The following is a 15,652-nucleotide window of genomic DNA, read 5'->3' as shown; positions in this document are numbered from 1 at the left end:
CGAGTCTGGATTCGCGGAGTTGTCGGAGTGTGTCAGAGCGCTGTTGATGGTATTCATTGCGCTGGAGTTGGGGGTCATAGGACGTAGGCCAGTCAATCGCAGGTCCCGGAGTGGAAGTGACTCGGGAAAGTGAATGTGCTCGTTCATTTCCTGGGATTAAAGCGTGGCCAGGGATCCAGTAGATGTAGAAGCGAAGGGTGGGGGTGGTGTTCAGGGCGGCTCGAACCTCACGCGACATGTAGTTGGGGAGTTGGTTGTACTGAAATGTGCGAATTGCTTTTTGGGAATCTGTCAGGACAGTGATGGAGGTGTGTCCCTCGTGGGGGTTGGCGATGGCATGGAGAATGGCGGAGCACAGCGCCTGAGTCTCCAGGAGGTCTGCCGAAGGCGCTTCGGTGTATGTTTGCCTAAGCGTTGTGTTGGTCTGGGGACAGTGAATTGCGGTGCGGCCGAGTTTGGTGCCACGGTCGTAGCTGGCGTCTGTGTAGTAGATGAGGTGCTGCTGTGCCTGAAGTGTGGCGAGTTTTAGGGATATGAGTTTGGCTCTGTGCTTGCGGCGTTCCGGGTTGCTGTCGGGATTCATATGTTTGGGTATGGGGAGTGCGGTGATTTGGGGTATGGCATCCCAGGGAGGTGTGGTTGTTTCGATGGGAGGGAGGTGCAGGGTGTGGTAACCGAGAGAATTGAGAATGTAGCGACCCTGCAGAGACGTGGTTAGGCGTTGCTGTTGACCCAGTCGGTGCAAGTCGACTCGCTCCTCGAGTGTGTTGAAGGGGTCCATCTGTTGTAAGTGCTCTAGGGGAGCGTACTGTGGCACGCCGAGAGCAAGGCGGGTGGGTTTGCGGAGCTGTGTCTGGAGGTGTTTGAGTTGACGGGCAGTGAGTGGGGTGTAGGGGATATGGTAGATTACGAGAGAGTAGATGAGAGCTTCGATGGCTCGTCTCATGTCGCTCTCTTTGAGGCCTCTGTGGCGCCGGGAAACGCGGCCGAGGATGTGTGTGATTTGATTTATTTGTTTGGAGAGGGTGGAGACGGTGATATCGCTTGCACCGTTGTTTTGGATGGTGAGGCCTAAGAGCTTGATGTGCGGGCGTTGGGGTATGGGAGTGCCGTCGAGGTGTACGGTGATCAGCTGCCTGTCGGGATTGTTTTTGCGGTTGGAGATGACGAGGAGTTCCGATTTGGATGGAGAACAGGCCAGACCTATACTAATGGCATAGCGTGCGACAGTGTCGCAAGCGTGTTGCAGTGTCTCTTCCTGCTGGCCGGGGGAGCCAGTGTTGGTCCATAAGGTAACGTCATCGGCGTAAATGGAGAATTTGAGGTGGGGGATGGTGTCGAGTTGTGCGGGAAGTTTGCTCATGGCAAGATTGAAAAGGGTGGGAGAGAGGATGGAGCCTTGTGGTACTCCTTGGTGTAACGGAAAAGGTGTGGAGATGTGTCCAGGAATTTTAAAGGCGGCCGTGCGGTTCGATAGAAAGTTGCGGATGTAGTTATACATTCGAGGGCCGCACTGCGTTTCTCTGAGAGTACTGAGTATGGAGTCATGTGAGACGTTATCAAAGGCTTTGTAGATGTCCAGGCTTAGGAGTGAGCGGAGTTGTGTGGTACTTTTGTCTTGGAGGAGGTCATTGTATAGCCGAAGGAGACAGTCTTGTGTGGAGATATTCTTGCGGTAGCCAATGAGTGTAAAGGGTAGGGCTTTCACGTGCTCGAGATGCCATTCGAGGCGTGTGAGAACAAGCTTCTCAAGAAGTTTGCCGGTGCACGAGGTGAGAGAAATGGGTCGTAGGTTCTTGACTTCGGAGGTTTTGTTTGGTTTGGGGATCATGGTGATGATGGCGTGTTTCCATTCTGCTGGTATGTCGCCAGTTTGCCAAACACTATTGAAGTAGTTTAGGAGTTGTTGGAGTTGTGTGTCGTCGAGATTGCGGAGAAGTTGATATGTGATTTGATCTTCGCCAGGTGATGTGTTTCGTTTGAGAGAGTCAAGTGCCCGCTTTAGTTCGTTGAGTGGGAAGGGGGCGTCCATGTCGCATGGGTCGAGGGGAGGAGTTGGAGGTTCTGGTGTGTGTGATGTGTCGGTTGGTGGTGGAAAGAAGGTGTCGCGGAGTTGCTGCTCGAGGTCGTGCGAGGTAATTTTGCTGGCGAGTATAATGCGTGTGAGGGGGTCACGAGGTTGAGAGGGTGTGAGGAGTGTGCGTAGGATGCGCCACGTTTTTTTGGTGCCGAGTTGGCCGTTGAAGGAGTCGCAAAGTTGGAGCCAGTTTTCGGTGGTGAGTTGCTCTGCGTAGGTTTCGGCTTCTTTGGTGATGTTGTGAATTTTGTGTTTTAGGTGTTTGGAGTGCTTGGTTTTCTTCCATTTTTTCACCAATTTACGCCTAGTTTTCCAGAGGTTGAGAAGATGGTTGTCAATGTATGGGGTAGCGGTTGTGGTTTGGGCTTCTTTGGTGCATTTGTTCTGTGCCTGGAGGAGATGGTTGGCCCAGGCTCTGGGATCAGCGTCCGTCGGTGGGGGGTTGTTGGAGGTATGGTAGCGAAAGTGATCCCAGTTTGTGATGCGAGCAGTATTGCGACGTACTTTCTGTTTGACGTTGGTGATCAGTGTGAGGTGGATGAGGCGATGATCGCTGCCTAGCTGTTCGTCAGATGCGGACCATTCAGCAACGGATGGGCCGTGATGGAAGGCCAGGTCGGGATTGGTATCGCGCTCTACACTGTTACCGGTGCGGGTGGGTTGTGTAGTGTCGTTGGCCAGTGTCATCGACGCTTGGGCGGTTGCTTGTGCGAGGAGGCGCCCATTGTGTTGAGTGTTTGGGTAACCCCAGGACACATTGGGGCTGTTGAAGTCTCCGACTAAGAGGATGTCGTGGTCTGAGTTGTTTGCCACGAGTTTCGTGAGCCAGGGAGTGGGATTTGCGACCTTGCGGCCCGGTCGCCAGTACGCGTTGACGATTGTGATGGGATTGGGGCAGTTGCGGGGTTGAAGGGTGATGATGACGTGCTCTTGGTGAGCGGTGTTGATGTCTGTTGTGTTGAGTTGTATTGACGGGTGTTCCTTAGAGATGTATGTCGTGACGAGTGTGGGGGTATATGTGTTTTGCCTGCGGTCGGTTTGAGTGATGCTGGGTTGGGTGTAGGGTGTGTATTGTGGACGGTTGTGAGTGCCCTGCGTGTCCTGAAGAAGGATGACGTCAGGTTTGCGATCTAGCGTGTTGAGGTATTGGGTGAGACTGGCTCGTTTACGTTGTAGGCTGCGGCAGTTCCATTGTAGGATGTGTATAGATTGTTTAGATATTGGTTTCGTCATCAGTTGATGAGGTGTCGATATTTTGACGGGGGATTTTGCTTTCAGGGTTGTAGGGGTCGTCTGCTTTTCGTTTTGGGTGCTGAGGGCCCTGTGCTTTCAGTTCTGCTACATCCTGCTCGAGAGCGGCCAGGCGCTCCTGAATGTTTTTCAGAACGAGCATGATTTGCTTGAGTTCGATGGAGACCTGGGGAGTGACGGGTTGAGAGGGGGGAGGTAAAGTGTCCATGTGTTGATTTTCTGGTGCTACGTTTATCGCTTGTACTGTGTTTGGGGTGGTTGGTGTGCGCTTGGCAGCGAGAAGCGCTTGTTTGTACGTGTCGGATGCAGTAATGGCTTGGGGTATGGATTTGGGTCGGGATGCGTGTGTCGGGTGTAATGTGGAACGGAGTGGCTCTCTCACCTTGTTGTTGCGGCTGAGACTCCGGGTCCTGCGATGTTGCTGAGTTGAGCCTCGTGGGATGGGCGGTAGTCGATAATTCTCCTGTCTGGAGTTGGTAGTGGGCACCTTGTCGGAAGGAGGTGCTGGTTGGTGGGGCGGGTTGGGAGTGGTCAAGGCTTTCCCACCCTTCGGTCTTGGTGGTGGAGGAGGGGTGCGCAGTGTGTTGGGGATGGTTGTTGCCTTGGGACGCTGCTGTACTCGCCGTTTGTAGGCAGCGAGAGTGGCTTGCGCATCGGCTTGCTTTTTGGCGGGGCAGTTCGGGTCCTTGGAGGCGTGCTCTTCTTTACAATTGACGCAGTAAGGAACGCAGTTGTGAAGGGTGTCCGAGGTCATGTTTTCCTGGTAACAGATGTCGCATACTGTAAGCTTGCCTTTCTTGGGGCAGACTTCCGCGCGGTGGCCGAGTTGGAGGCAGTTTTGGCATTGTTGAGATTTTGGCTTGTGTGGGTGGCACCGGAATTGGAGGCGGCGGTAGTATATAGTATAGGGCACGTATGTGCCTTCGAAGGTGATGAGTACCGTTTCGGTCTTGCCCATCATGCGAGCGGTGAGTACTGGGACATTGGATTCGATGTTGGCGATGAGCTCGTCGGGGGCGGTGAGAGACGCGACGCCGTGGATGACGCCCTTGCAGGAGTTGGTGGGGGCCGAGGGGTAGCTGGTAACGGCGTAGTCGCGATTTGCAATGGTGAGTTTCGTGGTCTGCAGGAGCTTTTCCTGGGCCGAGGGTCGGTAGGTGTCGGCGATGAGGACGTTTTGCACGTCACGGATTTTGAAATACGTCTCTTTCGCTTCCGATGGCGTAAGGTGGGTGGCGGCGGTTACGGCATCGGTGAGGTGGGTAGACTGGAGTTCCGATAGGGAAACCCCGTCGGTCAGCTTTATGACGATGGTGAGGTGACTTTTCGTTGGTTTTGTAGAATAACGCACGGTAGTTCATGGTTCAGCGACGGGCGGAGTCATGGCGGGAGCTTCGGAGAAGCAGCGCGGTGCCGGAGATGCAGCTGGGCGGCCGGCCGGGGAGTGGGCCTCTCGATGTTTAGTCTCTCCCTCGATGCATTGCGACAGCGATGGCGAACCCAAACTGGCTGGCGACATGGGCCGATTTGGGAGATATTAAGCAAGATTAATACGATTTCTTAACACCCCCACCTGGATGTCAACATGTTTGGGACCAGGAACATTCAGTCACGGTTTTCTGCAATGTACTGGGACATTCTCTTAGCATTCTCTCCATCTGCGAGAGTAGTGAAGTAAAAAAAGAGAAATCTGCAACTACGGAAAGTGGTCAAGGTGTCGGCCGACACAACCAACCTAGAGTTTATTACAGGTTCTAAAGAGTTCAGCGGAAGTTCCTCCTACAAAACCCTTCACTCCATCTCCTTTAGCAGAGTGAATGTTGGAGAGGAGGCGAGGAGGGGTTCCCCTCCACTCCTGCGCTCACTCTGTTAAAGTGGAGAGGGTGGACGGTTTTGCTGGAGGAGCTTGCCCTGCACCATGATATGGCTGCACTCTTTGCCTGTAACAGACTGTAGATAGCAAGGGGAGGCCGTATTGCTAGATTTCTTGTCACCTTCCGTGTTCCAGCGTAGACATAGAATGGACACAAGTCTTATCTTCGGCTGGGGCTTGTGGCCGAACGATGAGGCAGCACTTGTGCTCCATGCTGATCTTCGGTGACGTCGAAAATGTAGCTCTATGCCTCATATTTAAATGCGTCGGCTTTCATTGCCCCGGTGCAAGCAGACGCTTTTCGTTTCGACGCTCGTGGTTTGGACTCAGGAGGGGACTGGCTTCGTGAGGCCACGGCACGGTTCCCGCGGTTGTCTTTCGACTCGTTCGTTCGATCGTTTCTTCCACTTTCGCTCGTTCCTGCAGGATACGCGACGGGTGCGACGACATATGAGGCAAGGTTCACGGTGCATGCGCCGTCATTCATCTCCCACATCACTCGGAAGCTAGCGTGCACACGGGCTTGGTCGTCCTGGCTGTCATGTCGTCTGCTAGCTCACGGCCACTTTGAAACTGCGTTTGCGTCATAAAATTAACGCAACTACACGCATCTAAGTGGTACACACAATGTCCGAAGGTCCGAGAAGCTTCCTGCTCGTCGTACTTCAGTGTACAATCTACGTTTTCGCTAACGCAGAGCGAACAGCATGCGGACCGTAGGCAGGTATCGAGGAAAGCTGCGGTGGCTGCATCCGAAACCACCGACGTCCGGCAGAACAGACTGGCTCTCCGAAGGCAACAGCAGGCGGAAAGTTGCGAGGTCGGAATTCCCACCCTTCGCTGGGTCGGATCCCCCGCGCTGAATGCTAACGCAGTTCGTCGAGAATCATTGTAGCGACAGCGGAGCAGCGATTTCGGCATAATTTTTACAGATAGTGTTACACGTGCTCTTTTTCGTACTCCGCTCCGATTAAGAAGGGTGGGGGCAAATTTCTCGGTAAGGAGAAAGGAAGAAAAGGGGATATAAGGAAAAAACGAAAGCTGCTTACAACTCCCTGCAACACCGAATTAGAGCCCAGCTCTTGAGGAGGAGGAGGGAAGGGTTCTGAGGGGAGCGTATACCCAACACTACCTAGAGCAAAGGCCGCAGCGCTCGGAGTTGTGACGTCACAGATTCACGACGAGTGGGCCGACCTGAGAGGAAAGCTTCTCCGCAACACACGCTTTCTTTTTCTTTTTCTTATACGTGTTTTCCCGAGGACGCCAAGCGGCGCATACTCTGGCCTTTTTTTGTTTTTATTTTAGCTTTCTCCAAGCCCAGAACGCCAGGGTTCTCCCGGGGCAGTTGCGCAGTGACAATTTTTGCCTCCTTTGCGCACGTCGGCTTGCACAAGCCTCGTGGCGGGAGTACACGAACTGCTCTATTTTGCGTTTGGTGTGCTTGGCGGGTAACGCGTGAGTACACGAACTGCTCTAACCGTCTCTTTTGTCTTTTGCGTTTGGCGTGCTTGGCGGTTAACGCGTGGTGGTTGTGAAGTTACGGGCGGCTTTCGCGCTAGCCATGCTTCATAAATGCTGTGTCCCTGGGTGCCATGGGAACTATGAAACGTCGTCGAAGAAAGTGTCTGTGCTGTGTTTAGCTCCCGGAGGATGAAGAACTACGAAAAGTATAGGTGCGGGCAATTCCTCGCAAAAAACCTGGTTCTATCAACGCATGGCAGGGTGAGAACTCTCATATCTTTTCACATATTTTTTTTAATTATTGCATTTATTTTGTTGAATTTTACACTGACGTGGCAGCGAAGGCGACAAGCACAAGCTAGCTCTCGCTTTTAATTCTAGAAACGTATCTTTGTAGCGCAAGCTCCCGTTTTCAAAACCACGGTCAGGAGCCTGTAGCCTTCTCTCTATGTCCCCCTCTTGTTCCTACATCTGTGGCGCATATTATTAAAGGAATCAATGAAATCGTCGAGGTCTCGAAATCTGAAGGAAATTTTAACATGGACGCCGAACAAAGGAACGTGACTCAGAGACGACTTTCAAGAACCAGTGACTTCTGCAGAGGACGATTCCAATGTTGTGCAGTCTTTTTGACTGGCTGGACGCCTGGCGTGACGTATGGGAGAGCGAGAACCTTACCAGTGGCACGCTAACCAAGGAGACGCACGGAGCACTCCGTCAAACAATCCGTGCATTTGTAGAGATCGCCGAATACTGCTTTACTGAACTTGGGTTGAAATATGTCCTCCTGAAAAGGATTCAGACTGATAGCTTGCAAGACTGTTTCGGGAAGTACAGGCAGCTAGCTGGCTGGCTCGCAATATCACATATCTATAAGGCAGCTTTATGAAGGTGAAAATAAGCTGAGACTGAAGAGTACGTTGCCGACAATCCCATGTGAAGGCAAACAATGGGAGGAGCTTGAAAAACAAGTAGACACGCCACGGCCAAGCTGAAACATAGTATAGTTACAGAAGAGGTTGTGTCACAAGCGATAAATTAGACCCTCCCAGTTTTAGTCTTCGTGGCAGGGTACGCAGTTTATGCCGCCTTGAAAAAGCCGAAATGTCATAAATGCAGGGCAGCGCTTACTGAAGAATATAAGACGGCAACAGGTTTTACCTGCGCAGGAGAACTACTCTCTTTTCAAGAAATTGGATCGAGGGGGCTCTTTAATCCAAATATGTTCGCCCTTAATGCCGCGCTACACGGTTGCGTTTTTGCTCAAGAACTCTCCAAGCAGGCCAATTTTCTGAAAATTCCGATCCAGCGTCAGTTCGTCACCGACCTTACAATGGAGCTGCTGTCTACCAACGAGACTTCTGACTTCGACGCATGTGAAGAAAGACACACAAGTGAGCTCGTGCTGAAGGACTTGTTCTGGTGCAGCACGAACATTGCGCTAAAAAACTATTGTGGAAGGGTGAACGAAAAGGTTATGAGGCTAGCTAATTCCAAGTCAAAGAAAAGAAAATGTGAAATCCTAAAATCTAAATAATTATTTTATGTTCATTGCAACAGTTGTCATAGCATTATTTTTGCGAAGCGGCATTAAAGTCTACATGCCGTACATGTGCTGTGTCTAGGTGTCTCGAAAGCTACAGAGCAGCATCTAAGTTGCTTGTATCTGAATTGTGTCAAGATGGATACAAGAAGAAAGTATGGATACACGAGGATATCCAATTTGAAGATTTCAAAGGTGAGAGAACTTATATTCACAGCATCTATTCGTAGTGTGAATGAACGCGGGTAGATGTGTGCATTAAGCTCCCACAGCTGCATCTGTCCCTTACTGAAAGTCATGCTTTAAGTTTGCTAAGTTTGCCTGCACTCGGTTAAATCAAAACTTGTGCACTTCGACTTAGGCGGCGTCTTTCCCCCTGTTTTGTGTCTTTTCTGCGTTTAATTTTTCGCCTTCGTGCCTGAGTCTCGGATTACTTACTTTATGATGAACATTCCCCAGTTCTAGTCCTAACGAGCGTGTTGGTAAGATGTACTAGATAACAGAAAGTATAAAACAGTATAAAACATAAAGCGGCTCGACCCCAACGGGTCCACGCACCCAGCCGCCTCTCCCAACCGCCCTTCCTTCCTGTTACTTCCCCCCCCCAGCCTCCGCCCTTTCCCCCTTTCCCTAACTCTGCGCAGAGGAACGTGCGTTCGCACTCCATGGAATAAACTTTGTTGTGAGTTGAAAGAATGTACTCGTCTGGGTGTTTCGTCCTCTCTCTGTTTTATACTTTCTGTTATCTAGTTCCCCAGTTCGCTTGCAGTTTTTTTTTTTTGTTATCATATGTTTACTTCTGGTAAAAAGTACATTTCAACTCTTTGCATTTTTTTCGTGCTCGAAAAGTCCACACTTTTTTTAATAATCTTTTCATTGGCTTCACATACGAATTCATTAACCACACATGTCATCACCAACTTGATTGTTGCTGTTATGCATTTTGGCGGGTCCCATCACTTACAATGAACTCTCAGGGCATTTATTTTTTGATTGTTTGTGTCTTCTCACTCCGAGAAATAATTAAAGCACCCAAGATTTGGATGCCTAAAGCGAAAACCCATCCCTCTCAAAACGTCGTTAACCGTGTTCTTTCATATCATAACAACAATATGGTACGTCCTAATATGCTGCCCGTGTAACAAATTATTTTTCCCAGTCATTTAGATATTTATAAATCCTGTTTGACCAATTAACAAACGTTTAGGTCAATAAAAAATGCCATCGACGTCGGTAAATCTATGCGCGACGCCTTCAGTGCAGCACTTTTCCGCGGCGCTCGCCAGCCGACTCGTGTGACGTCACCGGGGGAGCGCTGCGGCCTTCAGCTCTAGGGGGTGTTGTCATACCCCTCCTCCCTCCTCCTCGCCTTCTCACCCTGCCTGCTACTCCTCCCTCCGAGCGGTGTCGCCGTCGGCGTAACCGTAAGGTCACGTGACCCTCGTGACCTCACGGGGGTCACGTGACCTCATGTTTACGCCGACGCCGCTCAAGCCGGAAACGGGCGCCTAAGAGCTGCGCTCTAAAACAAAGTGAACCCATGCGGGAAGATCAACGTGTCACACGCGGATGACTGAAGCAAACAGAAAAGCAGCAGATCTGGCACTGCTTTCGTCGTGCATATACGTCCGTGCGTGCTCCAGCTGGAAGATGGAGCCGTGCGAGCCAACCTAGTCAAGACGGCAATTTCCCACTTTGCATTTCTCGTTACTGCGCTGCACTCCCCATCGACTAAAGATGAACGAAAGACAGTGCCTACACGACCGCGCACGCACGCTTCGGACCAGCGCGTGTACCCTTAGAGCTATCTGCAGGAGTGTGGTGGCACAGCACACCGTCAAAACACGACAGGTTGATTTGAATGGTAGCTTTTGCTTCGGTCCGTCGTTGAAGTCCAACGATGTGTACAAGTTACGGCTGCGGTCGGGCCTAATGTGAATCGAATTATGTCTCAAGGGCGTCGGCTTCCCCGACGCGCCATCTCGGCCCCCTCCGCTGGTGGACGGAGAAGATGAAGTGCTAATGACCCCCACGACTTTCCATGGACAAGAGCATTAGAACAGGGTCAGCCGTCGGAATCGATTCCCAGAGGGCCTGTTTATGTTGGGACGTTTATCGCGGCTGTTGTTTGCTTCTTTCGTTGTCTGCCCTACGCGGAAGAAAAGGTTCAGGTACGCGGGCAGGCGACTATATTCGGCAACGACGCGGTGGTTAGCAGAGACACCGCACTGCCATTGCTGCGTTGGTCAACGGCTGGCGCGAACAAACCTGTCTCGTTGGTACTGCGTTTTTCAGTTCCAAGTTTTTGTTGCGATGGCATGTTTATCGGTGTCCGTACCTCTCTTCGGTCTAATGTTCTAGTCCCGGTACGCAGAGAAACAACAAACACTATTTGTGGGCGTGCCTAATGTGTCCCGCACAGCAGCTCAGGCCACGAGGAGCGAAAGCTCGCGCTGCAGATACCACTGAGCCGGGGTTCAATCCCAACCTCTGCCCGTGTTTGTTCGGATGAGCATCGTACGCACCTCAGGCGTGTATCACTACTCCGTGTGATATACGTTATAAGTTCCCGACTAGCATTGATACTGCACTGGTGGTAATTTTTTTTTTCAGCGGAGTCACCTGCTGGCATTGTAAGAGGGAACAACACCTCACAGCCGTGCTGCAACGTTGATAAGCCAGCAATATCTTGTCGACGATCTTCATTAGATTTGAGCGGCGCATACTGGCGACAAGCAGTATACCGCTGAAATCTGCTCGAGTCGTCAAAGCGCTTCTTTGTTTTGTGCCGTAACGTAGCTATAGGCTATTCTAAGCTAACCTAGCCCCATTTACCATATTCTTATTTGACCTAACCTAGCAGACAATGTCTAATCTTAACGTAGCAGACTATGTGTAATCTAGAACTAACTTAGTAATATGCCTACCTCAGCTATTCGTAAACCAGATTTGCTTAGCCAGAACTACCATAACGGGACCGAAGATAACTGATAGAATCTTGTAACCTAAATTAACCTGTTCGAATCTGTAATCATATCTTACATTGCGCCCTGAATTAAACTGGCTCAGCTTCAGAAACATAACCTAGCATAGCATACTCGTAGAGAGATTACTAGACAAATCTACAAATAAGTGGAAGAAAATGCGCCAGCTTAGTGTGATAAGTGTATTTATGACCGACAGCTGACAAAAAGCGTTTCGACGCTTTTCTCACAAAGCAAAAAGCCAACATAAAGTGTCCCATTGACGTAATTGTTCATAGAAGAGTAGTCTACGCACAATTACTCACAAGGAATTGTGTTTGTGAAACCAGGGCCACTTGATTCCGGTTCGCTCAAGTGGCCGTATAGAACGTGCAGGGACGTCAAAGCGCCGTACTTAAATTGGAAGGATTAGTAGCTAGATGCGAAGGCTAGCTGCTCTGTACCTACCCACTGTCTCCCTCCAATCAAAGTGGACAAGAGCGTCGTCTGACCTTCGCGCATTTTCTCGCGTTCGAACGCTAGACGCCGGCGTTCGGCTTCTGAACGGTGAATTGGGATAACGATTGCTAGCCTTTGCGTTCGTCCCCTCCAATCAGAACTCGACGCTTTTACGTCAATGCGCGCCCTCATCCTCTCCTTCTCCTTATTTCGTCACCATATAGTATTCAACATGGCGATAAAAATGTGCCCCCGGCTCTTTGTAGAAGCAGCCGTCGGAAGGAATCTTCGTCATTAAGGGAGCAAAGCCAATTGGCGATATATTTTCTGTGTATACGCGTCTACAAGGTCAATGTACGCGAGAGGAACGGGCAGCCAGAAATACAAAGGTCATTAATGTCAAGAAGGAAACCACGATGTTTCGTTTTTACTGCCTTCGGGACTTTCTAAAATGACTGGACTGAGGACCACACAGGCCCATGATTCGTTTTTTTTTTTGTACGGTTTGATATTGTTGGCCCTACTGTTCCAGATCGTATGACGAAACATCTGTCGCCAATGATGGATGCGGTAGGCGAATCTAGAATCGCAAGATAAACGCATTTCTTTCTGCCTTCTTGGCTAACCAACGCAGAGAGCTAATGTAAGAGCTCCAACTGTCTTTGAAAATGATCAATCGTCGTGGGCAATTCTATTCTCCTAACTCCAGTCGGTTTTGCTTTCCATCAGTTTCGAAAAAAAAAAAAAAAACAGGTTCGGGGTGTTGCACTGCGGGGTGACCCGGAGTCACGGAGATGCCGTAGTGGAATTCAAGCAATGCGATAATTGGTATGCGAGGCAGCCTCGACGGCCTCGAGGCGAAGGGCCGGCCTACAGGTTTACAGGGGGCGGGTTCGAATCCCGTCCGAGGTACCCACAATCTGACTGATGCTTATTGCGGAAAACGATTAAGACATCCAATTAATACGAAATGGCATTCTAGCGGAAGCTAACTCGGCTTCTGCGTACGTTTCTGGTGTGGCATCGCTCTGGTCCCGAAGAGTGGTGAGGGTATACTCCGTTTCAAACTAATTCTGATCGCAGCCGACGCGATCCGATGAAGTCAATCAAGCAATGTCAAAAGTGCTTTGTCACAGTTCTTGTCCCGTCCTATTTGTGAATTCGGTGTCACCGGCGACTTTGAACACGTGCAGGGAATGCACCGTTCGTTTCTTTTTCTTTTTTTTTTTGCGTTGATGCATTTTTGGCGTTGCTTGATTGTGGCGGCACTCGGACTTAATGTGAAGCGAATTATAGCAACACTACCTAGATGAACTCGAAGCCTCACCGCTCGGAGCGCTCACGCTGATTACACGACGAACACAGGACGAAGAGGGAGCTCTTCCGATACACTGTCGCCGAGACCCGCCTCTCAATAGCAATGCCATCGCCGCTGCGTCGAAAATCAGTCAAGTCATTCTCCGTTTCGCTGGCTGCGGTCACGCAAACACGGGCAGTCTTTTCGTTTTGAACGTTCGTTGCGGCTGCATGAAAGCTTTTGGTGTTTTCGCGAAGCAGAGGAGTTTACGTCGGTACGTTTCTGTGTGCCTTTCATGCCCCAACGCCCGGCGGTGGATTACGCGGACACGTGCGCTGTTTCTGGATTATGTGCTAGTGTGTGTCACTGGCGCAGTGTACGAGCTGTCTGAGTCTGCAACGTCTATGCGTGTCAACCAGGATTATTGTGATGCGACTATAGTAATATCGACATGATGCGACAAACGTGTGGTGCGCCACGGTGCAAGTCAGGAACGAAAGTGCATTTGTTTTCGTTTGCCCGAGGCGAAGCGTTGCGGAAGGATTGGATACGTGCAATACCACGAGAAGATTTCGTTCTGTCCAAGAAAAAAAAGGTGAACCTCATTTTTGCGATTTGTGTGTTTTCCTCGCAATGCAAACCAAATAGCCGTGCAGACTGTGCAGTGAAGAGCGTAGTATAGTTGAGCGACGACGTAATTATAGGAGCAATCGCCTCGTGTTTTATCACACGTATCAAGTGACTGCTATCTACACAAAAACAAAATTATACTTCTGGGTGTGCGAGCGTCATTTCACGAATGACGACGTAGTTCGAGAGGCTTCATATGTGAACAATGCTACCGGGTGCTTGGTCACTGCCCCTTTTACACACTTCCGTCTTCGTGAAGACGCAATCCCATCTAAGTTCTCAGAGTGTCCATCTTGCTTATACAGAAAATGCAGCAGAAAGGAGGACCCAGAGTCGAAATGACAGCGTCTATATACTACCGCCATGTTAACAGCGGCTGTAAATGCCGTCACATAAAACTGCGTTGTTGTGGAGCAACTGTAAAAAAAAAAGAAGTCGGAGCTCCTAGAAAGGCCAAACCAGCGCCAGCTTGTAACGAATTGGAACTGCTAGCCAACGAGAAGTCATCCGACTTCGACGCCCGTGAAGACGGACACACGACTGAGCTGGTGCTGAAGCATGTGCTGAAGCATACACCACAAATATTTTGCTAAAAAGCGTTCGTTGTAGAATGAACGATAGGCTTGTTGAAGCGATCGACAAATCTAAGACACGAATAGCTGAAACTCTGCGAAGGATAAAAACTGTTTCATGACCGATTCTAGCTTGTATACACAACCATATTTAGTGTTTGGACATATATAGCGTTTGTGTATCGTCTAATGTGGATAATCATGTAATGCACATATTTTTACACATTATTTGTTCAGAAACCACGCTTAATTGGTGTTAAAAAGGGCAACGAGCTTGTTTCTCGACAGAATTCAAGCGCGATTCCCCCCCTGTCTTCCGCCAACGCTCCCACTCCTTCGACGTCACGGGGGAAGCGCTTAGGCCTTGAGTTAATTTAGGTGGTGTTGATTATAGTCTCATGTAAAAATACTCTAAAAGCCGGGAGACGTCATAATTAAAATAAGAACAGCGACTTGAAGTTGTTTTTTCTGTTATGTCAAGTCGGTGTTCTTATTTCAATTATAGTCTCATGTGGAGGGAAGGAGGAGGGGGATTTTTAATTAAAATAAATAAATAATTTAAATAAGAACACCGACTTGAAGTGGATTTTTCTGTTATGTCAAGTCGGTGTTCTTATTTTAATTATAGTCTCATGTGGAGGGAAGGAGGAGGGGGATTTTGTCCAATGGAGTGGAGAGAGTAGGAGAAGCGTAGAGGGGATAGAGTTCCTCCGTGCTTGGTTCCTCTTTCCACGTTTGCAGCCGTCGCTCTCTATGTGCTCCATTCGTTACTTACGCTACTTACGTCAGAGTCAAGTGATGAGCATGTCCTCGAGAAGTAGGAGAGGACGACGCGTGTGGGTCGCCTTTCCTTGCTTTCGTCATCACAAGGAAGAAGAGTTCGAGGACGAGGAGGCGACGCTTCGAAAAGACTCGGCGGCGCGTCCCAGGAAGGCCGAGATTGAACTTGAGCGTCGGTGGCGTTTCTCGTAAGTCTCCGACTGGTGTGCCTCCGACTGGTGTGCCTCCGACTGGTGTCTTTATCGTGTCCTAAAAAGGGGTTCTTCCATCTCCGCCTGATGACGTCATGGAAGTGTCATGCCGCCGGCTGCGCTCATGGCGGTGTCACTCACAGTGTAGGGATGGCGGATATGGCAAACCCCTGTTTTGCTGCAGGTCACTCTCTAGCTTGACGAGCCACAGAAGCTTCAGCAACTTCGGGACCACCTTTGATGTGTTGGCGCGATAGCGCGTTAAACACACCAGTCGAAGATGCGGTCAACAAAGGCACGTGAGATGAAGCATGGACTTGGACCGCAACCCGCCTTCACCACCATGTAGGCCTCACCCGCGGGCGACCGTCAAGCATGTCCGTATACGAAGTTGTCCGTATACAGGAGTTGTGGGTAAAACAGCGTATTGTTTACCAAAAAAAAAAGAAAACAACTTTGATGATTTGTGCTGACAGCGAGCGGCAAATATTCGCTGTCATCACGCGCTTATTACAGGCTATGGCAGGTAAAAAAAGACTCCCCACACAGCTTTCA

General features: G+C 50.0%; 1 protein-coding gene across 1 annotated transcript; it reads right to left on the bottom strand.

Moving 5' to 3' along the window:
* Window positions 1–3,243: 3,243 nt before the first annotated feature.
* LOC121833572 lies at window positions 3,244–4,915 on the bottom strand. The gene is made up of 2 exons (XM_042286976.1): window positions 4,902–4,915; window positions 3,244–4,650 (listed from the first exon to the last, which is right to left on the bottom strand). The coding sequence occupies exons 1-2, from the start codon at window positions 4,913–4,915 to the stop codon at window positions 3,291–3,293; spliced, it is 1,374 nt and encodes a 457-aa protein (XP_042142910.1). The 3' UTR covers window positions 3,244–3,290.
* Between the last annotated feature and the right edge of the window lie 10,737 nt (window positions 4,916–15,652).

This window comes from Ixodes scapularis, unplaced genomic scaffold (assembly GCF_016920785.2).
Source record: "Ixodes scapularis isolate PalLabHiFi unplaced genomic scaffold, ASM1692078v2 PGA_scaffold8__174_contigs__length_109621045, whole genome shotgun sequence".
NCBI lineage: Eukaryota > Metazoa > Arthropoda > Arachnida > Ixodida > Ixodidae > Ixodes > Ixodes scapularis.
This window is presented reverse-complemented; position numbering and strand designations above follow the sequence as displayed.